The sequence below is a fragment of the Trypanosoma cruzi genome, genomic scaffold (genome assembly GCF_000209065.1).
Source record: "Trypanosoma cruzi strain CL Brener 1047053517173 genomic scaffold, whole genome shotgun sequence".
Taxonomy (NCBI): domain Eukaryota; phylum Euglenozoa; class Kinetoplastea; order Trypanosomatida; family Trypanosomatidae; genus Trypanosoma; species Trypanosoma cruzi.
The window spans coordinates 65,429-92,271 of record NW_001849538.1 but is presented as its reverse complement, the minus strand read 5'-3'; the positions used below and the strand labels follow the sequence as shown (position 1 = coordinate 92,271).

Here is a 26,843-nt window from a genome sequence, read left to right as displayed (position 1 = left end):
AGTCGGAGTTAACTCTCAAGAAGCAAGATGATAAATGATACGTTATATATATATATACTTATATATATATAACCCAGACACCGATCCTTCACGCATTTCCATTTACTTTCCAAAAATGTTACTTTTCACTGTGGCACTGTTCGTTCAGGAGGGGCAGGGTTCGCGCTGTTCTCACGGTGGAGCCTGAGTGCATGCTCCCGGCCATACTCGGAGATTACCTCAGACTTCCCACAGTACGACACCTGCAGGGGCTTCTCGCGCTCCATGTTGTAGCGGTTGTGCAGAGCCATGATGGCACAATCGGCCTCCTCCGTCGATCCGTACTCCACAAATGCACTTCCCTTGCTGCGGTTGGTTGTCCTGTCGCGAAGTACATTCACGTGGAGCACCTTTCCGTAGAAGTCAAAAAGGGCGCAGACGTCTTCCTCGGTTGCATCAAAGTTCAGCTGCCCCACAAACAGACGTGCCTGTCCCAGCACCATGAATACAGGAAAGCAGACACAAGAATGCCTCTTGTAACCGCTCCGCGCCACCTACTCTGCCCTAAACACTGCGCAAGGGAAAAAAAAAGCAGAAGACCTCAAAAACGAAAAAAAAAAAGAAAGAGCAAACAGAGCATCCAGTGGCGTATGCATGTGAAGAGAAACAAAAAAGTTAAGACACTTGAAGCAATATTGCCGCTCTGCCTCTCGTCGAGAAAAGAGCAAGAAGGCTACCGGCGTCTTTTCCCATGTGCCTTATCCGCATGCTTCAAAAAAGTTTAAATGCATCGTGCCAGAGCAATAACACACGCACAGATAAGAAAAACAACAACAACAAAAAAACAAAAACAAAATGGTGACTTCCATTGCTGCTGGTGTGCCATAGAGGTTTTTGTTGGAAATCGAAGCAAAGGGCATTCCTCAACTACACTACGCATGCCCACCAAAGGAAAAGGTGGGCGAAAAAAATATTCTCTCATCTGCAATGCTTACTCCATGCGCATATGTGCCTACATACCCAAGTAAATAGATATATAGATATATAAACCCGGAAAAAAAAAAGGGTTTCTTCTTTTTTTTCTTTTTTCAGAATAAAAATCCAATTCTCGTCTCTTTCCTGTTTCTTTTACTTTTCATCACAACAAACGTTTGGCTGGAGTGGGGAGAGATCGGTCAGGTGGGGGAGGATTCGCGCTGTTCTCCTGATGTAATTGCAGCGCCTGTTGCCATCCAAAGGGAGAAATCAATTCCGATCTTTCACAGTACGACACTTGCAGTGGTTTATCACGTTCCATGTAGTAACGGTTGTGAAGTGAGCGGATGGCACAGTCAGCCTCGCCCGTTGAGCCATACTCCACAAATGCGCTGCCTTTACTACGATTCTTAGACTTGTCGTGGAGCAAGTTAACACTCAATACATGACCATAGAAATCAAATATGGCACGAATGTCATCCTCCGTTGCACCAAAATTAAGTTGCCCCACAAACAGACGGGCTCTTGGTTTCGATTGTGGCATCGATCTGAGAGAGAGAGAGAGAAGGGGAGAGCAATAATAATAATAATAATAAAAGAGACGACGCTGAGTTCGCACAGCCGTACGGAATATTATACAATCACAGTAATGATAGCAACCACGCACACGCTGAATTAAACTCACACACACACACACACACACACAAAACCAAATCAAAAAAACAAAAAACAAATCAACTTTTACTTATTACAGTATGTATGGAGTTTGAGAAGCAAAGTCAACTAAAAAAAAAAAATGAAAAAGAATATGTATATATAATATATAATATATATACTGAGCTTGTTATGTGAGATACCACTTGTCTTACAGGACCCTTTTTTTTTTTTTTTTCAATTGGATTCACTTCCTATGTATGTAAATAGTTGTTTTGGTTTTCAGTTTGCCTCCTAAAGAGTGTGTGCTGCAGAGGGGGAAAAAGAAAGGAGAGAAGAGACGGAAAAGAAATTGTCACCAACCCACACGTGGCAGGATTGCCTGTCGGCCCCCACCCTCCTCAGACTTACGAGGCCAATACACACACACACACAGAGAGAGAGAGAGAAAGACTTTGTGTGCGTGTGTTTCAGAATATAAACGAGTAAGTGTGCAAAAGAAAAAGAAGTTAGTTGTAGCGGTTGTGGGTGTGGCAGGGAGGCCAACAACAACCCGCCGCGTCCATTCTGTGTGAGAAGCAAAAACAAAAACAAAAAAATAATTTGCACAAACCAAAACTGTGCCTGTTGTGAAAATAATCGAAAAAAAAAAAGAAGAAATAAGGAAACATGACAGCCGAGGCAACGGAGACGAGGGGGCGCTACCAGCGGGCGAGCGCAGGGTAATCCGCCAGCTTAAGAAGCGGCCGTCTCGCAGGATCGCCCACCGCAGCCGTCACGGCCTCATGTGCCGCCGTCGCCGCGATGAGTTCCTTCTCAATGGCCACAGCACTGCTGCGCAGGTACGGCTGCACGTCGGCTTTGCTGTCCACGAGCACCGCCCAGCAGGCCTTTGAGTAAGTGATTTCACGCCGTGCCAACATCGCCGCATAGCGATCAATGGCCAGCACCACTTCTGCTAGACCACATCCAATGACGTTTCGGTTTTTCAACGGAACGCTCCAGTTGGAGTGCAAAACGCGCTGCGTACTGTGATGAACGTTGTTGTCACTACCCGAAGTTTCTTTCAAATCCGTGGCGGTGGCGGTGTTGCGGCTCTGGTCGTGTTGTTTTTTCCAAGAAGTTTGCCCTCGCAGGGAGGAAATTGTCGCGTCGCCGCTCTTGAAGACATCTGTGTACGTACTGGAGAAAGAATTCGGCACCCCCGCCGTCTGCGCCGCTCCCTGTTCCAAAAAATGAAACAACTCATCGACCCACTTAGCGGCGGGGTGACAGGCCGACGTCCCGGAAGTGGTTGGGTACAGCATTCCGATGGGTGATGGCACCGCCAGTGGCATGTAGCGTTGCTTCACGCCAAACTCCGTTGTCTTCGAAGCTGTTGCGGCTTCTCTCAGCCGACCCTTAGCAGCTGGTGTGGTGATACTTTCAACAAGCGTGCCATGAAGAAACGGATGCCGCAGGGGAACGCCAGGAGCACAGTACAGAAGAAAGGGCACGGCATGGAGCTTCTCCCGCCACATCACTGTTCGCCACTGCCACAGAGAATGATACTCCTCGAAGACTGGTGACAAGATGTACGACCCGACACGCACGCCGGCATATGTGGAGGCCGGACACCGCGGATTGCCCACCGGCGTGTCCCCGCCATTCGACTCACTGGCACACAAATGCTCCTCCTTTTGGTGTTTGTCTTGTTGCTGGCGTTGATAAAGGTGTCTCCGCTGTTGGTGATGAAGAGATACGGCGAGCGCCGGTACGCGGCAATTGTGAGGAATATGCACAAGTGAACCGCCAATTGGCAATCGGCTCCTCATTAGAAACCCTCTCTTCCCCTCTACCGCGCAGCCGGTGCGTGGAATGTGTGTAAAAATCTCTGCAAAGAAAGCGAGTGGATTTAAACACCCCCGACTTTTATCTGCCGCACAAAAAGAAAAGTAAAAAAGGAAAAAAAGGAAAAAAAAAAGAAGAAAGCAATCACGACTGCACACATTGCACCACCCACCCACGCCTCACGCATAGTGCGTAATTTTCTTGATGATGAAGGCAAAGCCACACACAGACCCGTGGATGAACATCAAAGAAGCATACATGCATGTGTATACATAGGAGTATTTGTATACATATTTGTAGCAAAAAGCAAAAAAGCAAAAAAAAAAAAAAAGAGAAAATATGCCAAGCAAAAAGAAAACAAACAAAAAAACAAAAAGAAGAAGAAGAGGAAGAAGAAGCTACAACTTTGATTACAATCACTCTCCTCTCCTCTCCTCCTCCTCCTCCCCCTTCACTCCTTTTCTTCAAAAGCTCCTTCCATCCCTAACACATCTCAGCACTCAGCAAGAAACAAGTAACGTGAATGAAGAGAGTGTGACGCAAAAAAAGAAAAACAGAATAAAAACGGGAATTGCAAAGCATGTCTGAATCAACGATACATGTACCACGCTGCTGCGTTTGGAAACTGCCAGGTAGTAATGACTAAATTGCCATATAAACATACCTACGGGAACACTAATAACCAGAAGAACATAAATGAGAAAAAAAGCATAGGCCCTTTTACGGGTTTTGTAATACTCAATAATAGCCCTGAGAAAAGCAAAAAAAAGAAGTAAGAAAAAAGGCAAAAAGGCAAGAAGAAGATCAAATTTTGGTTTTGACGGATTCTCCACCGACGGTCCATCAAAATACATCGACAGGAGCACAATGAAAATGATGCAAAGAAACTGCCCAAAGAAGTCTCCTAGTCGTCTCATCGAGACGCAACCCCAAAAACTTTCTGATTGACGGGCAGCGATGTACAGGGAGGGCACAGACGCAAGGGCAATGGAGACATCAAGCGGAATAGTCAGCAGAACCCAAGAAGGGTGAAATCTGTCGTATGCATCGCGCCTGACTGTAAAAAGAATAGGGAACACTACAAACATCAGTAAATTTGAGAGGATACGTATGTAGAAAGGCACACCGCAGCCCTTAACATAATACGGGTCGTACAAAAGGATGTCGCTCACCACAACATTCAATGCAAAGGGAGAATAGAGAAGCAGCACACTCCAGTGCGGTATGCTAATGTACTCATCGATCCGCAGCATCATCAGTGTAATGGAAACAGCAGCAAAAAAAATACCCAAACATCGCACCACAAGAACCATAAGTGACAAAAATTCCCATCGCAGTAGAAGTGGAAAGTGACGCGGGAGGGCCACCACATTCTCCCCGCCCATTGGAAGTGACAGCATCAGACCCGAAGTACATTGACGGTATTCCTTTTGTGTTGCCGAGTACGCGACTGCGGATTCCTCCCCCTTTTTAATCCTCTTGTCGGGATCGCGAAAGGCGACACCAAAGTCAAAAATTGTATATCGCCTCCCCCCTAAAATACTGGAGACGACCAACAGGCCATTACGCCACGTTATTTCCGGTTCAAGAAATCGACGCTTCGTCGCAAACTGCAACATGCGACGCATTTTTGCACAAAACCACGGTTCCTCGTTCGGCGCGGGAAAATCCCGCAGTGGGTGACGCTTGTAGGGGCTAATTGTCAACAGCGGCACAACCAAAGCTCCATCCTGCCAACTTCTCGATTCTGGTGTAAGATCGTACAAGGCAACCTCAAAAGACATACTGAGTGTCGTGAGCTTCCACTCATCTAAGTGCATGCTCCGGACACCCGCTCCGTTAGAGATTTGACTGTTTCCACGTGGTGCGATGATCCAAACTGCGTGAAGTGGCAAGCTATTTGCTGACGACAACCTGTCTTGCATGGACCTAAAGACAGACGACGTGTCCCGCTGCAGTTTTTGAATAAATGTGTCTTCGCGGAAGCCATTACCAAATACTTGTGTAGCTGTAAGCGAGTGGAGATACGGCTGACGTCGTCTGCTCTGCCGCAGGATTTCCTCCTCTGTTCGAATTGGTGTTGTCCGGTATAAATGACTTAAGGGCTCCGATGGCGGATGCGGTGTCGTCAACGCAACATGCTCGTCTTCTTCTTCCTCCTGTTCTTGCTCCTCGCTGTTTTCCTCATTGTGCGGCGGTGTAATTCTTTGCATGCCCATTATTCCACGTCTCCTCCTAATCCGGGCAAATGTAGTACGAGTGGATGCTTCCTCTAATCGCGAGAAGGGCCTTTCGGGTTCTACAAAACTCACTTTAGGCGGGTCGTCACGAGCATCGGCACACGATGGGGAGAGAAGGAGGATTGCACCACTGACCATTCCAAGAAGAAAAAAGGCATGCGACGGTGAGAGGGCCATAGATGACACAAATAAGTTCAACTGCGACACATCTTCTAAGATACGAACCTCCTGAAATCGATTTTGCTCCTCCGAGGGAATTCGCTGTCTATCCAAAGCGATATACTGGCGCTGAAACAAAATAAACGGCATGTACCTCGTTATATATAAAATAAAGGGCACACGGAAGTACGGATGACCATCTCGTAGGGAGCACCACCAGTATTTGAGGTGCGGTGGTGGATTGTTTTGTTGCTGCTGTTGTTGTCTCATGTTTTTTTTCTCACGGCACCAGTCCGCAAACGCCATCACGTGTTGCTGAAGCCAAGGCCTTGGATTCAAAAAGGCCATCAGACTGGGGGAGGAAACCTCCCTCAGTACTGTCATCTCCCTCGAAGGAGAGCTATAGCAATAACCCCTTAGGAAATACCACGTACAGTGACGCAGCGGGGCGGCACTACCCTTTCGATTCTTCCTTTTATGCTTCTCGTCTCCTCCACTCTTTTCATCGTCAGGGTCACTGTAGACACATTTCTCCACCTCCTCAACGGCGCGAAAGATCAACTGCTGGCAAATAAGTATGCTGTGTGCTGTCACACACGCAACTGTCGCCTCACCTTCTTCTATGGCTTCTCTTGTGGTGGTTTCACAACGCCGAAACACAGGCGCTTGAATCATGTACACCCTTTTAGCCTCACCAGTGTAGCCTACTCCAAGACACGTGCTGGTGTGTGCGCCAAAAGTGAACATGGCTACCTCGCGCGTATATGCCACCACAGCTGACAGGGTTGCCTGCTCATTAAAAACCGCAAACACATACTTCTTAACCACCTGTTTCATGTCAACTGTGTCGGCTGCGTTGACCTCCACTGCCGACCTTCCGTCTTCCGTCGGGTTGATGGGCGGCGTGGTTGTTCCACCGTCGTTGTTTCCAAATGGTTCGTCGGAAGAGGGAAGCCCCGCGGAGCCCGTCACTCCACACCCGACAATGACCTCTGCGGGGGCTGAAGAAACGGAATGGGAACCGTCGACCCCGGCCGCATTGCCCCGCTCATTGCTGTCCGCACTGGGGCCTCCTTTTGCCAGCGTACGCCGCAGCGCAACGATTTCCAGTACGTCCTTTTCGGTGAAGCACACATCGGGAGTTGCACTGGTGGAGATGAACGAGGCAGTGACGTCCTGGTCGTGCCGGATGAGAATGACACGACTGAAATCCAAATTAAAACCGTGTTTTTTTGTAGCGGCCATCATCTCCGCCACGCTCCACTCGTAGTCGGGGAGTCCCACGGCATCTCCGTGTACCGGAGCAAATGTTGCCAGAGCCTCCCCTGCCGTGGAGTAAAGAGCCACCACCTCAACTCCTTCGCGGCTATTTCGTGTGCGGAGACGAGGCACTCGTTTTTTAGGCGATGGGGGTGACTCCTCCCGCTCCACCTCCGACTCCAGGCGTCTTTTGAGGCCTGCCACAACAGCGCTACGTACCTTTACAAACAATATTTTGCTGTTTTCAAGTCCCACCCGAAGCGCGTCCATGTAGGGATCATAGCACATCAGGCTCAGTCGCGATGAAAAAGTCATCTCATCAAAAAGACACCACAAGTCTCGAAGCGCCTCAGCTGCCCGTGAGGGTACCTTCCCTTTGGCACGCCGCGTGACACATGAAAGCATGCCACGATCCCGCCGAACAAACAGAAGAATGGTATCGGCTGGATCGTTAATGCATAGCGTTCCATCGGGCAGAATGACCGGGGCAACTCCTGAGCCCGCAATAAAACCCAAAGAGGTGACGTTAAACCAGTTACGGCGGATATTATCTCGCGCGCGGTAGTAATCAGCTTGGTGCCCCAGCCACTCTTCTCTGGCACGGCGACAGGACCTCCGCTCGTAGCGCAGTTGCGCCCCCAGAGCCTTGCCCTCTAGCTGCATTTTTTGAAGAGTTTTTTCTTCCACATTCGGACTTAGTCTGGTTGCGATGTAACTCGCCAACCAATGCGACCAGACCCGTTCTCTCCGTTCGAGTATTGCCTCGCGGATGCGCATGACCCCGGTCAATGTGTCTGTTCCCACAGTAGGGTCCATCGCCGCAGAAGTGAGAGACGGGGCGAGGCTCTGAATACCGTGGGATAAGAACGCATTGTTGAACGAGCGACACACAGCCCTGTATTGGAACAGACTTCTGGTATCTAAAAAACTCATGATGACGGATACAAGCTCCGTCGGTAACTGGTGGTCCAAACTGCAGTAGCTGTGTGGCGGTGTCGTGCGACGGCTCAGTGCATTGCCCTTGGGACGCATACCCACCACGTCGTGTACAAATAACCCACAGTTTATTTCCTTCATCTCCACACTAGAAGGCAGCGTCTTTATTTCATTTGACAGCTCCACGGCGACTGTCCGCGGAGAGAGGGGGTTCTGAAGATCTGTGAGCATCGAGCCCACAATCTCCTGAGACTCCAAGAGATGAATGTTACTGCCACCCCGCCTTTCAGGCAGGCGGCGCGAAAGTTGCATGGCACCAATCACACCCTACAAACGTAGACCCTCGTTATTTCTGTGCGTTCCTCGCTGCTCCTTCAAGAATGCCTTTCTCTCACGTCCTAACTCCCCTACGCCTCGCGTTCCCCTCCTACAAGCCCTTATTCTTCCCTGCGTCTTCCGTCTCCTCGCTTCGTGACGGCCCACGGCACTCGCTTACTGCCAACCGTCAGCCGTAAAGAGCCAATACTACGTGAGCCTCTACGCGTGTGTGTGTATCAGGCGGAGTGCACGGATGCAGACGGTGCCACAAATACCACCACGCACAAGAACTGGACCCCACACACGTGCAGGACATTCACAGTAAAGTAGGCACAATAAAAAAAATAAATAAATAGAAGAGAGAAATATTCATCGACCAACACAACGCGTGATGATGACAGGTCAAACACACACAGACAAACAAACACGTAGGCACACATGTCTGTGCGCAAAAACACTCACGAGGAATCACTCAGTTAATTCAAAGGAAGGACGGCACCTCCGCCTCCGCCACCCAACTTGTCGTTCCAAATGCAGAAACCCACACACATCCTCCCCTCCCTCCCTTTTCCTATTTACAGCGATAAAGCCAAAACGCACAGAAAAGAAAAGAAAAAATAAACGGGTGCGGGTCGCTTTCAAGGAACGAACTAATAATAATAATAATAATAATAAGAGGGTCTCATCCGCTCATGTTTGCCGTTCCTCCTCTTCTGCCTGATCAATCACTCTAACAACAGAAACAGAAAAATGTTCATTTATAAAATTCCACCATGGCACCTTGCATTCCCCCATTTTTGTTTTTATTTTTCTTTGTGGTTCAACAACCAACACACACACACACACACACACAGAGAGAGAGAGAGAGAAAGGAGAGGAATGCAAAGGTGTACAAATGTATGTATGCACAACGGTGTGGACCAGTCTTTCCTACACACCCACCCAGGTGCATGCATGTATGCGTAAATGTATACACAGTTATGCAAGACACCGAGGGCCAAAGAAATAAAAACAAGGGGAAAAACCAACCAACCAACCAAAATACATACAAGCATACACATATATTATTTATTATTATTTATTATTATTACAAGGGAATAAAAGCACTAGAAAAACTCTTTGGCCGCCACAATTGTTCCGAGAACGCCACCAACAAGACCAAAGATCAACATAACCCAATTCAAAGGACGCTCCCAATACTTCGTATAGGGCAAAATCCCAGTTTTATGTAGCCGGAGGCGGTAGAGTGCGGGGTAGGTGAAGCACAAGCTGCTACTGCACACACCACCCAACAATGCCACCACAGATACAACACCCGGCACCAAAAAAGCCGCCGTGAGACATGTAACAGAAAGCGAGACACTCACAATAAGGTGATCACGTGTGGGTATACGTTGCTGACACGCGTCATACTTCTCTAAACCACTGTCCGTGACATACCCCCTATCCACCGCTTCTGTGGCCGAGCTATAACCATACCACATTAGAAAAATGGCGTCACGTGTTGGAAAAAGAATGATCACAAACGCCAGATTCACCGGAATCACGTACACAGAGTAGCCAATCGCAAACAAAGTGTCTGTCGTCGGGTCGAAGTTACTCATGACATTCTCACGGACATCGGTTGGGTGACCTAGGTAGCCAAACATGCCCACCGCGGCGTGAATGGTCCCAGAGAGAAGAAGACTAATGACAGAGATACGCATCATATTCCGTCGGTTCATTTCCTTCAAGCCGGAGTAAACCTGAAAAACAAGTGATTGACAGTCGAAGGAAAACATCATGATTGGCAAAGCCAGTAAAGGATGCTTGCCGGAGAACCACGATACGGCGTCGGAGGTTCCCATTCCTGAAGAGCATTGCGACACATTGTCATCGTCGCCGCCGCCACACCCGTTGGGAACAAAATAACGCACCACCACAAGCGATGAAATAAAACAAGTCACAGCAATGGCAAGAAATGAAGCACCACGCAAAAAGGAAATATCCGGCACACACGACAGCGGGAGAATAACAAAAATCCAAAACACAAAAAGCGTATGTTTTGTCGTGACAAGCCAAGGAAAGTGAAGCGATATAGCGGGCTGCAGCGGCTCAATGAGTTCTCCAAGAATCACCAGATAGCTGATGGCAGAGCCGGTATTATAAACAAGCAACATCCACCGTACAAATTCCTCATTGTACCTTCCAAGCAGCTCCCGATTGATCTGTTCATATGAGTTCACCCCAAGTTTATCGATGCATATGACCATGTAATCAATGGACACAACTGTGAGTAGTGCAACAAAAATCAGCACAACCAACGCAAGCACCACACCAGCGTCTGAAAAGGCAGATGGGAGTGTGAGAATACCCGCACCAATCGTCGTTACGGCAAGGATGAGTGCACTCCCAAGCACCCCACCCTGGCTCATTAGTTTAAAACAACAACAACAACAACAAAAAAATACTAACTGTGATGTAAATAAATTTCCCACTCTTTATTTTATCTCTTGTTTAAAATTTAACAAAAATATTATGTAAAGAGCTCACGCCAATATATATATATATTTTTATGTATATACACACACATACACAGGCACATACAGGGGGGGGGGGGGAAGAAGCAGGCGAACTAGCCGATGATGTCTGCACCAGGAGGTGGGAGAGGGGTGATGCTGGCCGTGGACAGTAAAGAATTGGTATCCCTCTCTTCCTCAACCTCCCAAACCCAACGGAAGAACAGCGAACACAGAGAGCCGTAGAAGTGGGTGGAAACAACTGGCCGTATATATGTATATGTGTATGTATATATTGTATGTGTGTATCTGTGTGTGTGACTGTGAGTTCGACTAATCGCCCTCTATTCCTGCTCTTGTTGATTCCGTGCCGTGAGAAGAGAGAAAAAATTAAACAAACAAAAAGGGAATAATAATAATAAAAGAGTGACCAGCAAGGCAGTGATAAGAAGCAAACGAGATGCATTTGGTTCCCAACACAAACACACAGACACAAACAAACAAACAAACAGCAAGAGTCACACACAAATAATAAAAGAAGCTACCCCCCTGACACACATATTCCCACTTACGCACAGAGAGGGCTATAAAAAGATGCAAACATCCACTTTTCTTCTCGTCTACACACAAAATAATAATAATAATAATAATAAACAAATAAAAAACAAAGAAAACAACAACAACAACAGAATATAAAAAACCGTTTCCTCCCCCTCCAAAAATTGGCAAAAAAAAAAAAGGAATTAAACAACAACAAAGCGCGTGCGCATGGGTTGGCGCTAAAGACATTAAGTCCAATAAACAAAAAAAAAGACAAATAAATGTGTCGAATGTGGTGGAATAAGCAAATATGGGGGATCATATGCCACCTATTCTCCAAATAACCCCGTCAGTCTCGAAAACTCTGCTGTTATTTCGTAGGATGTGAGTGCGGCTGCTGCATCACGAATGTTATCGCCCTGACGGACAGCATCCATGCTATTCATGGAGCCGTGGCTGCCACGCCCTTGTCGCAAGCAGACCGCACCCTCTAGACGCCGCCGCGGGATCCGCACTGAGGACGCATCTTTATTTGTCACGCTGCTTCTTTTTTCTGTTTGCACGAAGCTCTTATTTTCAAACTTCCACCTGCAATTTGGCTCGCAGGTGATAGCCTGGTGACTCTCGGCCCCGGCGGCCTGACTCGAAGATGACGTGCAGTGATTGGATTGATTCGGACGCATTTCCGCCACCACCGCGGGACCACCCAACTCCAGCAACGGCTGTAATAATTCCTGCTGCGGCATATCTCCGAATTCACCGCCCAACACCATTCCATAATTTGGCTCATCTTCCTCGGAAACGCGCAGTGGTTTCTCTCCATTGACGGCAGTACCCAAATTGCCATTTGCCAGCTGCATCTGCATCCGCGGAGAGTTCATCCGCGGGCTCCACTCCAACGACGATGGGGAAAACAATGGGAAAGACTGCGAACACACGATGGGCGCTTGTCCCAAAATAAAAGGATGCTTCAGCAGTTCTTCCACTGAGAGTCGCTTTTTACAGTCCAGGTGAAGGGCGCACTCCAAAAAATTAAGCAGCGTTGGACTGGCCCCACATCTGCGCAGACAGTCTAGGCTTGGTCCTTTCTTGGCTCCACCAATTCTCCACACGACAATGTGTGGCGACAAGTCATGAAGTTCTTCCCATGGCGGGACGCCCATAGCCATTTCATATACCATGCACCCCAATGCCCATACATCTGAGGCAAAAGTGGACTCCTGTGTAGAAATGAGCTCCGGGCTCATATATATTGGGGTCCCACAAAGCTTCTTCTCAGCACCCTGCGTGGGACAACCAGAGCCTCTACCCGGAAACAGATCTGAATCAGAATCGGCAACGTAAATAGTTTGAACAAACCTGCTTGTACCAAAGTCACTAATTTTAAGGTTGCCCTTCTCCGTCATCAGCACATTGGCAGTCTTCAGATCACCATGAACCACACCGCGGGATTGAAGATACTCCATGCCTTGCAGCACCTGTAACGTATAAAGACGTATGACATTTTCGTTAAAGGCCCCAAAATTTTTAATCAAATCTTGCAAAGTTCCACCAGCAACGTACTCCAAAACGATACATATTCCCCGAGGGATTTTCTTCACCCCAAGACACTGCACAATGCGATGGTGGGTAAGGTACGTAAGAAAGTAGAATTCCCGCAAATATTCATCCGATAAGGCAGGAAACCCATGCAAGGCTTCATTATTTTTCTGATAAACGTTCGAGGAATATATTTGACGTGGCGGCTTCCATGAGGTTCCAGGCGGCCCCTCCATCACTGAAGCTCGAGGACTTGACGGGGAGGAAAAACCGTCATCTTGAAGTACTTTCAATGCCAACCTCCGACCGGTGCCCACGTCCATGCCGGCATACACCACACTGCTTGCACCGCGCGCAATTGGACAGCCCCATTGTAACTGAAGGGGAAAAGGCGGTGCCTTTACGGATTGCTTGAGAGACTCCCTTTCTTTTCCTGCGCCTGGTCCCTGTTGCGTATTCTTCCGCCCACCAACTTCCAAACCCACGGCGTTGTCTAGCAAGTGGTAGGATTGAAAACAAAATTTCTCAACGTAAATTGTATTTGGAAACCCAATTGACAACGTGGTGACATCATCCACGGGAACCAAAGAAAAGGAGTCGGTGGCGCTTCCAACCCCATTCTCCTCCCCGCCACCACCACTCAAGTTGCTTTGCTGAAAGGCCACAACGCCAATGTCATCTCCACTTTGTAGCTGACAGCGTCGACCTTTTCCTACCTTCGTGTCATTCACGTACGTTCCATTGCTGCTGTGGTCCTCAAGATAGATTCTCACCTCTGAGGCACGTTGGCGTGGCAGCCGTGAGTGATGATGCGCGTCATCGTGCTGCTCTTGAAAAGAAAAGAAATTGTCCTGCGAACCCAGTAAGGGTTGCCCCATTGTTATTGTAGTACCTGAGGGCATGTGTGGTCGAGTTGCCCGGCTCGGATGACGATACGGACCTCGCCCGCCAGGTGACGGCACGCTCACCTCGACGGAAAAGGTAATGGTAAAGTGAACCGCACTGATTCGGGGGTCATCCAGGACAACGTCACACCTTGGAGATCTCCCACACGTGATTTGCCGTCTTTCTGAGAGAAACAACACGCGGTGCTTATCAGAAAGAAGAAAACCCCAAGGTCTCTCTGTTGTCATGGCGGGATTTTCAGAGGAGACCTCAACTAAGGTGCTCTGCGTGTTGGACAGAGGATCCCGCCTCGCGTTATCTTCAACACCTCGAAGATTCATGTTTCACGTTCGTCACTGATATGTGCTAGTCGTTATTATTATTATTATTATTATTATATGTCTGTATGTATTTATGTATATGTATATCAGTATGTGAGTGTGAGTGCGCTCGCCTTTCGGCTTCCCCAACCCGTAAATTGTTATTCGTGTGTGTTAATATGGTGTATGGGTGTAGCCGGGACTGTTCCTAACAGCACCTCTTTTTTCCCGATACGTGGCAACTTCCATTATTGAGCCAGTAGAAGCACATAACAATGGGAAAACAACAGATGCGCAAAAAAACAAACAAAAACAAAAACAAAGAAAAAGTGGTAAGACCATTAAGAGAACGCATAAAGAGTCAGACAAGATGTTTTGGATAAAAGCAGACATATTTGTTCTGTATATATACATATACATATATACCCCCACAAATGAAGAGCCAAACTTACCCATATGTGTTTTTTTCACCACTGTCCAAATTCCTTTTTTCCTTCATCATCTCATATTTTTCTAAACGCATGATACGCGGGCTCCTGTGCATAGTGACGCTCCACCTCCCGTAATTCTTCTTCTTTAATCTCAAGCGGCAACATACCACGCTCTGCCCACTGCTGCTCCCGAAACTCGGCATCTGCGTCATACTTTTCCCGCAGCTCTGGGTCATTGCAGAGGTCAAAGATGAGTTGCTGCCGGGCGAGGGCCTTTTTCTGTAACGCCACATACGCCTCCCACGCCTCGCCTTCCACCCCTGTCAATGGTGCAGCCTCGCGTATCTCGCCATGCCGCTCCTCCAGCTCCCGTGCACAAAGCGCTGTCAGATCCTCTACACGATATGCGTCGACAAACGGAAAAGAAGGGTCTGCGTTGGCGCCAAATTCCAACGCATCTGTGGGACGAACAATTGGCGGATACTCCGCTTGCTGCGAGGAAAGCTGCGGCACATCCAGGCCGTATCCCGGCTCATACCCGGGAACGGGTGGCGTCAACGAGGGGCGGCGGTAGTTGCCAGGGGGCTGCTCAGAAGAAAGCAGCAGTGCCTCCTCACGCGCCTGCTCCATGCCAAGCTCCGCCATCGCCTCCAGAGCCTCCGTCATGCGGGCGGCAAGACGGGACATGCGAGCCGCAAATTTTTTCTCACCGATGGCACAGTAGCGGTCGAATGCAAGCGCAATACGGCGCTCGTTGTCCACATCGTGCTGCCGCTTTCGACTGTCATTGCAGTGCCTCTTTTCGTGCAGATACTCCATCGCCGCCTGTGCCCACTTCTCTTCACTTCCCACCTTCCCCGCGCTTGCCATGTACCCTGCCGCAGTCTGCTTCTGCAGAAGGGCAAAGCGATGGCCACCCCAACGACAGGCCATCACCTTCAAAGAAAAAACTCCTTTTTTTCTTATTATTCTCTTGGTTCAGTCCCCGTCCCCTTCTGTTCCCTGCGGGCTCTGCCCCTTCACGCACAGCCGTGGGATAAACGGATGTCGGACTGACTGACGGTTCGCCCGACCGTTACGCACACAACCCACACAAAGCGTGCAGAACTAAAAAACAAGACAACAACAACAACAAAACACACACACGCAATAAATCAAACGTTGCATATGTGGGGAAAATAAAGAATGGGAATAAGCAGAAAAAAATAATGAAGAAAATTATGGGATGAGAGCCACGCAACACAACACCACCCCAGCACATATCTACCCACCCATCACACGCACCACATCGCCCAAACACCCAAGGGCCTACAGACACACACAAACACAAACACACAAACACATACAAAAAGGAAAAGAAAGAGATAAACATAAGAAGCCAGAGAATTCGCAATCCAAAGGGTTTCTTCAGATGGACGTCGTGTGTTCCCTAACGACGACAACAAGAGAGAGAGAGAAAAAACGCATGAGCAGAAAGAGAGGGAAATTCCATCGTCTCTCGTGTCAGTGCCACTTTCCACTCAGTTGCTTTTTATTCCACAGTTTGTGCCAGAACGCAGGCATAAAGAAAACATCAGAGGCGGTACTTGCCCCCACGTTGACGTGCAGCACACATAGACGGACCGAGCGACCCACACACTGAGTGAGAGGAAAAGAGAGAGAGAGAGAGGGAGAAAGAGAGGGGGGCAAATCAAAATAACAACAAAAACAACAAAAAGGGGTCTCATCAATGCGCCGTCAAATAACATCTATGCAATCCCGTTATAGAAAGACAAAAAGACAAAAAGACAAAAACAATAAGAAGGAAGAAACAAAACGCATTTATTTCCTGGAAAACGCACACACATTTTCTTTTCTTTTTCCTTTTTTGTTTTTCCCGCATTCATCCAAACCGCCCTTCTTCCTTCTCTCGTTTATCAACACCCTCCCGTATATATATGTCTATATATATACGCATATTACATCTACACCCTCGCTCTTCCCTTCGCATTTCCTTTTTTCTCCTCTGTCCTCCCTTCTCCATTTCCTCCTTCGTGTTATTTGCCCGTTTCCTGAAGCCATACATATGTATACATATATATTTCCTTCTTCAAGGGCTATCTATTCTTTATAGGTTTTTCCCGTCCTCATTTATTCTCTTTTTAAAAAATTCCCCTTCCCTCCCATTCGCTTCCGTTTTGGCTCCTGCTTCGGTACGCTTCTTGGGTTTTCTATGAATGGAATCTAAGACGCCTCCAACATCTCGTCAAATCGGCCATTGTCTACATCCTCCACGTTGTCTCGTTCAATCGTCCTTTGAGCCGAGCGCCCCTCGCCGGTGACATCCATAGACGGAAGGGCGGAGCCACACTGCTGCTGCTGCTGTTGTTGTTGCTGCTGCTGTAACTGCCGATGACGCGGTGCGGTCTTGGGGTACTTTTCATGGAACATCACACTTTCCTCGTACACCGCCTTCTTCACGTCATGCACCGTTTTTTGTTCCTGCTCGTCGAAGCTGAAAAGGGGTATGTTGATGGTTTCGTATTGCTCGTCGTAAAGTTCCGCCAGGAACGGGTGCCGAAGAGCCTCATCCACGGTGATGCGTTTATCGGGGTGAAAGACGAGCATGCGCTTCAGCAGATCGAGCGCCTCCTCAGACGCCTTCGGGTACTTCGCGCGCCAGTCTAGTGGGGGACGAGTCTCCTTCTTGCGGAGGTACTTCTGTGCCGGCAGTGAGCCGAGGGACTTTATATCCTCCTCGGACGGAGTGCCAATCACCTCAATGATCTTGTCGAGTTGTCGCACACGGTCCTTGCCTTGGAACAGCGGTCGTGAACCAAGCAGCTCGCCAAGAATACTCCCTACGCCCCAGACGTCAATTTGCGCGGAGTAGTTCTTGTCCTCCATCACAAGCTCCGGTGCTCGGTACCAGCGCATTGTCACGTAGTCAGTCATGTTCTCTCCACGGTCATTTTCCTCCTTTGCGAGACCAAAGTCACATATTTTCAAATCACAGTTCTGGTTCACTAGAATGTTCGCTGGGGTGATGTCGCGGTGAATAACCCCAGCGGTATGAATCACCTTCAATGCATGGAGGATTTGATAAATGAAGAACTGAACATGAGCCTCCGTCAGCTCTTGGCCAGTGCGTAGCACTTGCTTCAGATCTGTTTCCATGATCTCCATGACAATATAGAAGTGATCAAAATCTTCACTGTCAAGCGGTGTGAGAATGTTTCGAAGAGCAATAATATTCTCATCGTTAAAAAATGAAAGTAACTTAATCTCACGCAACACACGCTTCGCCAAAATCATCTCCTCAAATATTTCCTTGTTTACACGTTTGAGGGCTACAAGTTCGTTGTCATTGAGTGTGTCCCTGGCACGTATTACTATTCCATACGAACCGGCACCAATGATTTTCTCCAATACGTAGCGACTATCCAATGAGTTCACCTCCTCCTGCAGTTCGGACAAACTCCGTATTTGATGACTCATGTTGAGTGCAGTTCACACTATGGCCTCACCCAAATACACACACAGACACACAGACAAAAAAAAGTAGTCTATATATAAGTGAGCAAGGAAATAACAAATAATAGCAATAAAAAAAGATCGCACTTCCGTTCGGTTAAATTTCCTTTTTTTTTTTTTTTTTGAATTTGTTTTCCCCTTCCTTCTTTTCGTTTCGTGAGTGTGTGTGTGTGTTTCTTTGTCCTGTGGCAAACAGGCACCCCGTCCTCCTCCTCCTCCTTTCTCCTCCTCACTTTTTTAATTTTGTTTTTTTCTTCTTTTTTTTCTTATGCCCTTCACCTGTTTGATGGGGTCGTGGCGGTCCTGTCTTCTCTCCCTCTCTGGTGTGTGCGTGCCTCCTTGCTCCTTCCCCCCTCCTCCTCTCGCTTCCCTTCAAAACCCAAAGGCCCTGCTTGCCCCGCCCCGCCCACACACACACCACCGACGGGAGGCGCAGGAAAGAAAAAAAAAGGAAAAGGAAAAGACATGCACTCAAAAGACGACTCCCCTCTCCCAAGAGAGAAGAAAAAATCTACAGGCAGTTGATTGATCCTCCACACCCTCATCTTCTCCACCGGGCAAAAACAGGGAAGTGCGATGGAGAGGATGAATAGTTGCAGCGTCTCCCCGCAACACAAAAATGCCGGCAATCGCCGGGGAGAATAAATAAAAAAATGCACCACCACCACCAAAAAAATAAATAATAAAAAAAGGGCGCATGGAAGAGAAAACACCCACACACAACCACCACTGCCGCTCAAAAGAGTATAAAACAAACAGGGAGTGGGTTTATGACATTTCAACGGGTACATTTTCCCCACCACCCCTTCTGGCACAAAACAACAACAAAACGGCGTCAATACTTTATTTTTATTTTTATATATTTTTTATCTCTTGCCATTTCCTCCTCCCCCACCACCACCACCAACAACAACAACAAATCTCACTGCTCGCTCCTTTACAAAATGTTTGTAAAGACTCTTGCCTCCATTACGTCTTCCTTTTCCTGCACACACGCTCACATGTTCCCCAAATATATGTAAACAGTAAAAAAAAAACTACCGTATCGCAGCCTCCTTTATGAAAGATCCTCGGGTCTTCAGCCGTTGCGAATGTGTCTATATATATATATGTATATATATATATCTTTTATTCGTTGTCACTTCCCTTCGTTTTTTTCTCCCCCCCCCCCCTCTCATGCGCTATTAAAAAATGGGGAAAATCAATCCGATTCACTCGTACTGGGTGTCGCCACGGGAGCTCTACGGGGCGGTTTGGTCTGCCGGCGACTCAGCGGCTTCTCTACACCAGTGAGGGGCACAGCGGCTGCATCGGGTGCAGGTGCCTGCTTCTCCTGCCTTCTTCTTTTCCTTGCGTAAGACGTCGACAGTGGGACATTGTCATCATCGGACTGATCAGGAATGGAGGAGGCCGCTGTGGCTGCATGTCCCTTCGGCGAGCCGTTCCGATGCGCAGCAAATGCAGGGGGGACTGCGGTCGCAGTGACGTCAAGAGTTTGATTGCTGCCAAATGTGCGGTAAAGCGGGACATCATCGCTTTTTTCGCTCTTATCATCGTGCGGGGTTTCTTTCCTGTCCTCCTTCGGCTGCGGCGCGGCAGTCGGATCCTCCGCCGCTGCCGGGGCCTCGTTCTTGCGCTTCCGCCCTTGCCGTTTCTTTCCCGCGCCAGCGTGGGACTCTCCCGCCGCCTCTTCCGCCTTGCCGTTCTCCTCAGCATGCTTGCCATTCCCTACCGTTGTTTTTGTTTTTGGCCCTATTGCTGCTGCTGCCTGCAGTTCTTTTGGCTGCTGCTTTGAATCCTGCTGCCGTCGGTGTTGCTGCGGGAGCGGACTGTCGGAGGTCTCCTGGACAGTCTCCTGCTCCTTCACAAGAACAAGTCGGTAGTGGCTGCCTGGCGTGACAATGACATTCCCCTCCGCATCGAAGGGCAACAGCAGATGACCGCTCGACGACTCCTGCAGTGCCAGCGAGCTGCCGTGCTCCCTGCATCCAAAGGCATAACTCGGGTTGAATGTATTCTGCAGCTCTGAGGCAAGACGAATCGTCAAGCCATCAATGACGATGGTGGGCATCCAACTCCAGCGAGCCCTGTAATTTGTGTTCCTGCATGCATGCGCCATCGCAGAATGAGAAAACAAGGCAACAGGAAAGAAAAAGAATTAAAAAACAACAACAAACAACAAGCAGACAAACAAAAGAGTTTTTTTTTAAACATTTTTTTTTTAGATTTCAAACAAATCCAACGGTCTGCACGTGCCCTTCAGACCTCATGGTGTCAAAACTGTTTCCCGGCACGATGCGGTTGCTCCGGGCGCTGGTCGAATGCCGTCAGCCCCGTGGCCACAACAACAATTCTGTGAGAGAAACATGGCTGGCTCTTGGCTTCCCCCCAGAATACGGGGCAAGTGGCCCTGACAACACACTGAAGCGGCCCACGGCATTGCCAGGGGAGGATAAAACAAGTGGATTCCAACACGCAAGAAAAAGGCAAAGACACACATAAAACGCATCACACCGCCGTTACTTCACCGCCAACAGTACGACCACCCTTTACGAGGCGGACGCGCATTGCTGCCCTCGCGGCGTGCTCACTCTGTTGCGTGCCACAGAAGTCGCCACTGCTCCTATCATGTTGCAGGAACAAATCCGCATTACAAAGGGGCTCCACGAAGAGGCGAACATCAGCCGCCGCCGCCAGCCACACAGGAACACCCAATGGCTTTGATGGCAGCGTCCTTTCCGTTGCTAATTTTCTGTGGTACACGCTTGTACACCCATTTACAAAAACCACTGCCACACTTCCCCCACGGCAATCAACAGAAACCTCCTGGCCACTGACACTCGCGTCATGCGCATGATGATGACGCTCACGCTTTTCCACGTCGCCGCTTCCCACATCCCTCCAACCATTACCAATCAGAATGGCGTTGCGCACTTCTCGTACAAGCGCAGCCGCCATCCAATGACGTGCATGATTTGTCGCCCCACACGTGGGATGTTCCCAGAGACGCGCCACGTTATCCACCACAACCAGCACGCGACGTCGGTTTGCATGATGACACGATTCGAAGTACTCCACACGGCTGAGAAAGCGAAAAAACACCAGCAAATCATTTGGTGTTGTGAAAGGCACAAATTTTATTTTCTTCAGCATCACTGACGGGAGGCTATCCGCGTCGCCATCGCACTGCACGCTGTTTGCCGTTGCCGACGCAAGGGCCTTCTTTAGAAGCTCATGAATATGCTGCGGGCTGACGGACGATGGGTCCGAAACAAGAAGAAAGACGGACCAGTCACACGGCCCACATTTTGACTCCTCTACCTCCTCATGTGGCTGCTGCTGCTGCTGGGAGTCGACACTATTGCCTCCCACCGCCGTTCTGCTCCTTGTCGCCGCCGTCCACTGCACGCTTCCCCGCGCCGCGAAGGCTGCCACCATTTGCTGCACGAGATGCGACTTGCCTGCGGCGGGCGGGCCAAATATCTCCAACACCGTTCCGCACGCCACACCGCCGTCTGGTAGCAGTCGGTCGATCGCCGCGCTGCCGGTGGAGAAGACGGCCTCTCGACTGAAACATCGCCCAACCTCCAAAACGGAGGACGCCGACGCGGCAAGTGCGGCAAGCCGCCGCGAAACATCTTCCGCCGTCAGCGCTTCCCAGGGGGGAGGCATGACGGCCATCCAAACGATTTTCCCCTGCTTCCTTTGTCTGTCGTTTTTTCCCGTCGCTTTTTGCCTTTCTCCCCGCAGACAGCAAAGAAAAAAAATATACGCGGCAAGGAGGAAGACAGTTGTCTTCCCTTTCCGTTTGTCTACAACGGGATTCCGCAAAAAAAAAAAAAAACAAAAAAAAAGAAACACAAAAATCCCTTCCCCTTCTCCCCTTCCCTCTGTGACTTGTCTGTGCTGCGGCAAAAACAACAACGGGAATAAAAAAAAACCACTCAATGAGGGGGATGCACGCATCATCGTTCCCCTCTCCCTTTCATCATAAATCACGAGCAAAACGGTGACGCTACCAAAGGAAGCACTTCACTGAAAAAGGAAAGAAAAATATGAGGGCGCCAACGCATGCACAGGACGGCAGCAGCCACTGCGCGAACCAAAATGGGTCATAAACCATTTTTTCTCTTGACTACAATTCATGAGGCCCCAATTCTCTTTCGTTAATGATTACGTTTTCCATCATATTTCCTTGCGCCCGCCGCGGCAGCCCAACGAGTTGCAGGAGTGCACGCATCAGAGCAAATGACATCACGGCAGGAAATGGCCAAGCCTGAAACCACACGTCCCAGTCCAGTTGCGTAAAAACAGCGCCCGAGAGGATGGCTGTGAGCAGCAAAAGTGTTTCTATCATCCGAAAATGATTCCCTTCCCTTTTTTTAAAAAAATTTTCCAACGCGGATATTCCATTTACATCGGCCAGTAGCGTCTGGCGTATATCCTTCAATTCCATCGGCATCGTCAAGCTCAGCAAGAGTCCGAAAGCGAATGTTAAGACCGCCGTGTGGGCCTCTGCAACGGGAGCGCCACAGAGAACAAACACAAGGCTCCACAACAACGCCTCACGAAGTGGGAGGAGGAGGCCGCTTGCCATCGAAAAGCGCTGAATGCCTCCGCCCCCTCTACGACCACAACCGGACACGAAAAAAAGAACAACAACAAAAAACAAAAATACACTCCTAAACAAACTCAAAAAAAAAAAAAAAAGCAAAAAAGAACAGATGGTCAATAAAAAGGGCAAAAGAAATGTGCGAGGAGAGCCACACCGCCCCGGCGCAGGCCGAGGGAAAAGACACCCCACCCAAACAATGAGGAGAGGGGGAGAGAGAGAGGGAAAAAAAAGAAACAACGGCGGAAGAACAGTAAAGTGACATGGCGAGTTATGGTCCCACGTAGCAGAAATCGTAGGTCCAAAACAAAAAACAAAAAAACAGAGAAGTGACGTGCATCGGGAAACCCAACAGCCCCAATGGGTCAAATGCCTTACAAATATTCGACCAGCCATCCCAAATGAAGAGAACAGCAGCGGACAAACATAAAAAAAAAAAAAAAAGGAAAGGCCACAACGATATCAAGCCTTCAACGAGCACATTGGACACAGAAATCCTTCCTACTTTACTCCCTTTCCTCTTCATTTTTGTTGTGTTTGCGTGTCCTTGATCTTCTGCCTAGAACCACCAAAATGGGGGGATGCACGCTTTTCGAGAAACACCGGATGTGTCGCGAACAGCCGATTGACAAGCGCCATGCGCCGCATTTCGCGCAATTTATTTGCGCCCTCCTGCGCCAGGAAGCGCTGCTGCTCCTCCACGCTCCACCGCTCCATCGCCGAGAACTGCTCCTTCACCAGACGCACAAAATACGCGCGAAAGTTGTAGTCTGGAAATGCCCGCGCGGCGCAGAGCATCTTCGTGCGCAGACGTGCCATGGAGTGTTGGGTTGCGGCCGACATATCAACACTCTCCGGACCTTCCGCCTGCTTCAATTCCTCACACTCGTTCACTGCTCTCACTCTGTTCGTGCCACACAAGGAACACCCAAACCAACAAAGAACAAAACAAAACAAAAAAAAAAGAGAGAGAGAAGGGAAGAGCCAAACAAACAAACAAAAAATATATATTTATTGATAAACTCAAGAAAAAAACAACAACAACAACAACACACACACACAAACACAAATGGAGGGGGAAGCGTTGCATTCATCCAATAAAAATGTAAGCGTCAAGTTTTATCAAATCACAAATCATCGCAAGGACAGTTCCCATTGCCGTCTGCCAACACTCTATCCCTCAACAATAAATAAAAAAAAGCAAGGCAATCACTGCACAAGTGACACGTGGACAAGTGACCGTTTCACCCGGTCAAGCCCACCCGTACACATTTCGTTTCCTTTTGTCCTGATTGAAAAAACATACGTGACCGTTTAAATGATGCGGTCTGCAAATTCGGCTTTGCCGGATCCAATCAGCGCCTTCCCACTGGCCCAACGCGCTACAACGCCCATAACAGCAAAGAAGAGAATAAACATGAGAGACAAGCCCAACAACAGAGCAAAAACATCCACCCCCTTCATCGTGTGCAGGAGTACACGATTCCTCCACGTCCTACTCACCGGACAAAACGTGCCAGTCCCTAAATATATATATATAACAAATAACTCAACTCCTTTCCGTAATATCTTTTTCCCTATGGCCTAGAGGACCGCAATCAAAGCCCTGCGGACACACACACGCAAAGGAAAAGAAAAGCAGAAAGAAAAACCATAACTAACATGCACGCTGAAAAAGACAAAAACAAAAGGATCCCCCCCTCCCCTCCCCTCCAAAAAAAAAAAAAAAAAGAGGAGATAACGGCATCACATGGTGACATTTGGAGTGGATACAACATTAATAAACAGGCTGGATGTCGTCGAAAAAGGCCCGGCCTCACATAAAAACAAAAAAGGGGACACTTCTTCCCTTTCCCCCTCATTCATCCAGAGTCATTGTTTTTAAACGCAGAAGTATTAACAAAGTGCATGGCATATCAAAATTTTTCTTCCCTTTACTTTTTTCCTTTTCTCTCTCTTTCCTTCTTTCATTACCTCTCGGCGATGAGTGTTGTGTGCGCATGGCCCTTCATGTGAGCCCTGCCTCGTTACGGAGGTACTCACCCACATCTGCCTCATGAAACAACACGGTGCTGTTCATTTCGCACTTTCTGCACTCCAGTGTTCCAAGCGCGGCCACACCGAACCCCAACGGCACATCCCCCATGGAGAAAACTGCCACCTTCTGATATTTTGGCGTCGATTCCGTGATGCGGCCAAGACCGGCGCGTGTGACGTGACCGCCGTAAAGAAACTTCTGCTCCTGGTTCGGCTTCACCCAAACCTTAAAGAGGGAGTACTGTGCGATGTAATCCAGCGCCGTTACTTGAATGCGGATGTGTCCGTTGTGTGTCACCTTCGCAAAAAGGACACCAATACCCATCAGATTCGACTTGGCCACGCAACTGGCAAGTTTGGCAAGGCGCAGCGGCATGTACCATATGCGGTTCTTGTGCAGCCGAAACACATGTTCCTCTTCCTCGCCCTTGCGCTCTAGCAGGTGGGTTGTATTGGGCCCAATGTACTGCGCTAGTTTGTCGAACAGCCTCTTCGTCTCTTCCTCCGTTAGTGACCGCATGTAAACCGCCCCTTCCTACACGCGTATGTGTACATGTATGTGCGTGCGTCAAGGTGGCGGGCATGAATAGTCAAAAACAACAACAACAACAAAAACAACGCATGGAACAGCAAAGAGTCAATGCATCCTCACCAAAAAGTCCCCCAGCACCACGCAGAAGAGAACAACAACAACAACAACAACAACAACAACAACAGGGGATGCATGCATAAGCACAAAGAAACACACACACACCAAAAAAAAAAAAGGAAAAAAAAAGGCGAGAAGAAGCGGGTAAAGAAGCCAGCACAATAATTACTCACGCGCGGCGAGAAATATACACGACAAGAAACAAAGCAAAGCATACACGGAGGAAAATAGAATAATAAAAAAACAACAACTATCAAATAAATGTATGGCACATTTCACATTACCCAACAACCACCTTGTTTTTGACGTGCCTTCTTTAACTCTGCAACGCTTCTCTTTACGTCTATTTGTGTCTGCTGCACATTGAAGTCAATGCGATCCAAAATGCTTCCCTGCTCCACCACCATTGCGCCTAATTCCTTAAACATTTCATGCAACTCCGTAACACTTTTCAATATTTCTTGAACCTCGCGACTAAGCTCCTTTTGTTTCGCGTCCTCTTCAAGAAGTTCCTGGATATCAACCTGCGTATATCCAAGCTCAAGATATTGAGCAATCCTTTCTTCCCGCTCCATTCGTTTATGCGCCTCGCATGAACCAATCTGCTTGTATCGCTGTGTCTTCTCTTCACATCGCCGTAGCTGTGTGGCGTACAGCTCTTGTCCTTCGCGAAAAGACTGAATAATCATTGACAGGCGAGAGGAGAGGTGTTTCTTGGCGTTTTCCGAGGCCCTCACCTCGTCCTCATTGGTGGGGTCCTGTGGACGCATGCCGGAGATGATCATGCGTTCAAGTTCCCGAAGTAGCTTCTGAATGCCGTGCGCATTCTCCTCGATCTGTTGCCGCTGCGCCTCCTCCTCCTCATCGGAGAGAAACTTCGGCTGGAGAAACGCCCGCTGCTGCTCGTGCAGCCGCTCAATCTTAAGGTTGATCGTGTTTTCCAGCTCCAAAAAGTGCTCCAACGCGCGAATCCACGGAGACATCGCGTGGCCATGCATCCCCTTTTCGCTGTTGCCGTTTAGTGTGGCCTCTGCGGGCGACACCGGTGCCGCCTCGTTGCCCTTCCACCTCGACTCACCCAACCACTCCGCCTGGTGCTGCGCTGCCCGCCGCAGGGATGAAAACTCCTGCAGCCTATCTCTACTGAACGGACACGGGGATAAACTCATCGCACTCTCTCTAATCGCATTGACCTCCCCTCCCTCTCTCTCTCCTTCTCTTCAAAACAAAAAATACGGGCCCACAAGCACACACACAACTTACATATCACATGCAAAAAAACAAACAAACCCAAAGCAACAATTAAAAAAAAGAAACACGACCCCGAACATTCTCCTTCGACTCGATTCAACAGATGGAGACAGGATAGCCAAGGTGATATATAAATTTAAATATATGTATATATGCGTACCAGTCACATGCGAGGGGGGTGGGGTGGGCAAAGAAAAGACGGCACATCCCATTCAAA

General features: G+C 48.6%; 14 protein-coding genes across 14 annotated transcripts, besides 36 other annotated features; all 14 read right to left on the bottom strand.

The window, feature by feature from the left end:
• Nucleotides 1-13,457: a sequence feature (heterozygous, non-Esmeraldo-like haplotype).
• Nucleotides 44-71: a microsatellite.
• On the bottom strand, nt 126-482 carry Tc00.1047053511837.138 (RNA-binding protein, putative; the record flags this gene model as incomplete). The annotated part of the gene is made up of 1 exon (XM_806912.1): nt 126-482. One exon carries the CDS (start codon nt 480-482, stop codon nt 126-128), a length of 357 nt encoding a protein of 118 aa, XP_812005.1.
• Nucleotides 803-835: a microsatellite.
• On the bottom strand, nt 1,118-1,498 carry Tc00.1047053511837.129 (RNA-binding protein, putative; the record flags this gene model as incomplete). Its single annotated transcript, XM_806911.1, has 1 exon — nt 1,118-1,498. The coding sequence occupies one exon, from the start codon at nt 1,496-1,498 to the stop codon at nt 1,118-1,120; it is 381 nt and encodes a 126-aa protein (XP_812004.1).
• Nucleotides 1,531-1,550: a microsatellite.
• Nucleotides 1,637-1,660: a microsatellite.
• Nucleotides 1,739-1,789: a sequence feature (AT_rich).
• On the bottom strand, nt 2,310-3,422 carry Tc00.1047053511837.120 (hypothetical protein, conserved; the record flags this gene model as incomplete). Its single annotated transcript, XM_806910.1, has 1 exon — nt 2,310-3,422. The coding sequence occupies one exon, from the start codon at nt 3,420-3,422 to the stop codon at nt 2,310-2,312; it is 1,113 nt and encodes a 370-aa protein (XP_812003.1).
• Nucleotides 3,533-3,578: a sequence feature (T-rich).
• Nucleotides 3,740-3,835: a sequence feature (T-rich).
• Nucleotides 3,858-3,902: a sequence feature (GA-rich).
• Nucleotides 3,939-8,345, bottom strand: Tc00.1047053511837.110 (hypothetical protein, conserved; the record flags this gene model as incomplete). Its single annotated transcript, XM_806909.1, has 1 exon — nt 3,939-8,345. The coding sequence occupies one exon, from the start codon at nt 8,343-8,345 to the stop codon at nt 3,939-3,941; it is 4,407 nt and encodes a 1,468-aa protein (XP_812002.1).
• Nucleotides 8,686-8,706: a sequence feature (AT_rich).
• Nucleotides 9,003-9,026: a microsatellite.
• Nucleotides 9,182-9,204: a microsatellite.
• Nucleotides 9,411-9,441: a sequence feature (AT_rich).
• Nucleotides 9,458-10,765, bottom strand: Tc00.1047053511837.100 (amino acid permease-like protein, putative; the record flags this gene model as incomplete). Its single annotated transcript, XM_806908.1, has 1 exon — nt 9,458-10,765. The coding sequence occupies one exon, from the start codon at nt 10,763-10,765 to the stop codon at nt 9,458-9,460; it is 1,308 nt and encodes a 435-aa protein (XP_812001.1).
• Nucleotides 10,774-10,793: a microsatellite.
• Nucleotides 10,888-10,938: a microsatellite.
• Nucleotides 11,118-11,168: a microsatellite.
• Nucleotides 11,328-11,360: a microsatellite.
• Nucleotides 11,480-11,502: a microsatellite.
• Nucleotides 11,719-14,154, bottom strand: Tc00.1047053511837.90 (protein kinase, putative; the record flags this gene model as incomplete). The annotated part of the gene is made up of 1 exon (XM_806907.1): nt 11,719-14,154. The coding sequence occupies one exon, from the start codon at nt 14,152-14,154 to the stop codon at nt 11,719-11,721; it is 2,436 nt and encodes an 811-aa protein (XP_812000.1).
• Nucleotides 13,458-14,211: a sequence feature (areas merged during assembly that could not be assigned to a particular haplotype. This can correspond to areas where the two haplotypes were merged or to regions with more than two copies in the genome that were merged during assembly.).
• Nucleotides 14,187-14,211: a microsatellite.
• Nucleotides 14,212-26,843: a sequence feature (heterozygous, non-Esmeraldo-like haplotype).
• Nucleotides 14,429-14,456: a microsatellite.
• Tc00.1047053511837.80 (hypothetical protein, conserved) lies at nt 14,637-15,497 on the bottom strand (the record flags this gene model as incomplete). Its single annotated transcript, XM_806906.1, has 1 exon — nt 14,637-15,497. The coding sequence occupies one exon, from the start codon at nt 15,495-15,497 to the stop codon at nt 14,637-14,639; it is 861 nt and encodes a 286-aa protein (XP_811999.1).
• Nucleotides 15,875-15,911: a microsatellite.
• Nucleotides 16,205-16,245: a microsatellite.
• On the bottom strand, nt 16,788-18,041 carry Tc00.1047053511837.70 (mitogen activated protein kinase, putative; the record flags this gene model as incomplete). The annotated part of the gene is made up of 1 exon (XM_806905.1): nt 16,788-18,041. The coding sequence occupies one exon, from the start codon at nt 18,039-18,041 to the stop codon at nt 16,788-16,790; it is 1,254 nt and encodes a 417-aa protein (XP_811998.1).
• Nucleotides 16,914-16,946: a microsatellite.
• Nucleotides 18,180-18,233: a sequence feature (A-rich).
• Nucleotides 18,747-18,768: a sequence feature (AT_rich).
• Nucleotides 18,920-18,947: a sequence feature (AT_rich).
• Nucleotides 19,176-19,202: a microsatellite.
• Tc00.1047053511837.60 (hypothetical protein, conserved) lies at nt 19,279-20,196 on the bottom strand (the record flags this gene model as incomplete). Its single annotated transcript, XM_806904.1, has 1 exon — nt 19,279-20,196. The coding sequence occupies one exon, from the start codon at nt 20,194-20,196 to the stop codon at nt 19,279-19,281; it is 918 nt and encodes a 305-aa protein (XP_811997.1).
• Tc00.1047053511837.50 (DNA repair protein, putative) lies at nt 20,586-21,758 on the bottom strand (the record flags this gene model as incomplete). Its single annotated transcript, XM_806903.1, has 1 exon — nt 20,586-21,758. One exon carries the CDS (start codon nt 21,756-21,758, stop codon nt 20,586-20,588), a length of 1,173 nt encoding a protein of 390 aa, XP_811996.1.
• Nucleotides 21,907-21,943: a microsatellite.
• On the bottom strand, nt 22,213-23,085 carry Tc00.1047053511837.40 (hypothetical protein, conserved; the record flags this gene model as incomplete). Its single annotated transcript, XM_806902.1, has 1 exon — nt 22,213-23,085. The coding sequence occupies one exon, from the start codon at nt 23,083-23,085 to the stop codon at nt 22,213-22,215; it is 873 nt and encodes a 290-aa protein (XP_811995.1).
• Nucleotides 22,721-22,794: a sequence feature (T-rich).
• Nucleotides 23,212-23,532, bottom strand: Tc00.1047053511837.29 (hypothetical protein, conserved; the record flags this gene model as incomplete). The annotated part of the gene is made up of 1 exon (XM_806913.1): nt 23,212-23,532. The coding sequence occupies one exon, from the start codon at nt 23,530-23,532 to the stop codon at nt 23,212-23,214; it is 321 nt and encodes a 106-aa protein (XP_812006.1).
• Nucleotides 23,613-23,755: a microsatellite.
• Nucleotides 24,613-24,668: a sequence feature (GA-rich).
• Tc00.1047053511837.20 (hypothetical protein, conserved) lies at nt 24,698-25,246 on the bottom strand (the record flags this gene model as incomplete). The annotated part of the gene is made up of 1 exon (XM_806901.1): nt 24,698-25,246. One exon carries the CDS (start codon nt 25,244-25,246, stop codon nt 24,698-24,700), a length of 549 nt encoding a protein of 182 aa, XP_811994.1.
• Nucleotides 25,318-25,345: a microsatellite.
• Nucleotides 25,409-25,442: a microsatellite.
• On the bottom strand, nt 25,651-26,544 carry Tc00.1047053511837.10 (vesicle-associated membrane protein, putative; the record flags this gene model as incomplete). Its single annotated transcript, XM_806900.1, has 1 exon — nt 25,651-26,544. The coding sequence occupies one exon, from the start codon at nt 26,542-26,544 to the stop codon at nt 25,651-25,653; it is 894 nt and encodes a 297-aa protein (XP_811993.1).
• Nucleotides 26,753-26,780: a sequence feature (AT_rich).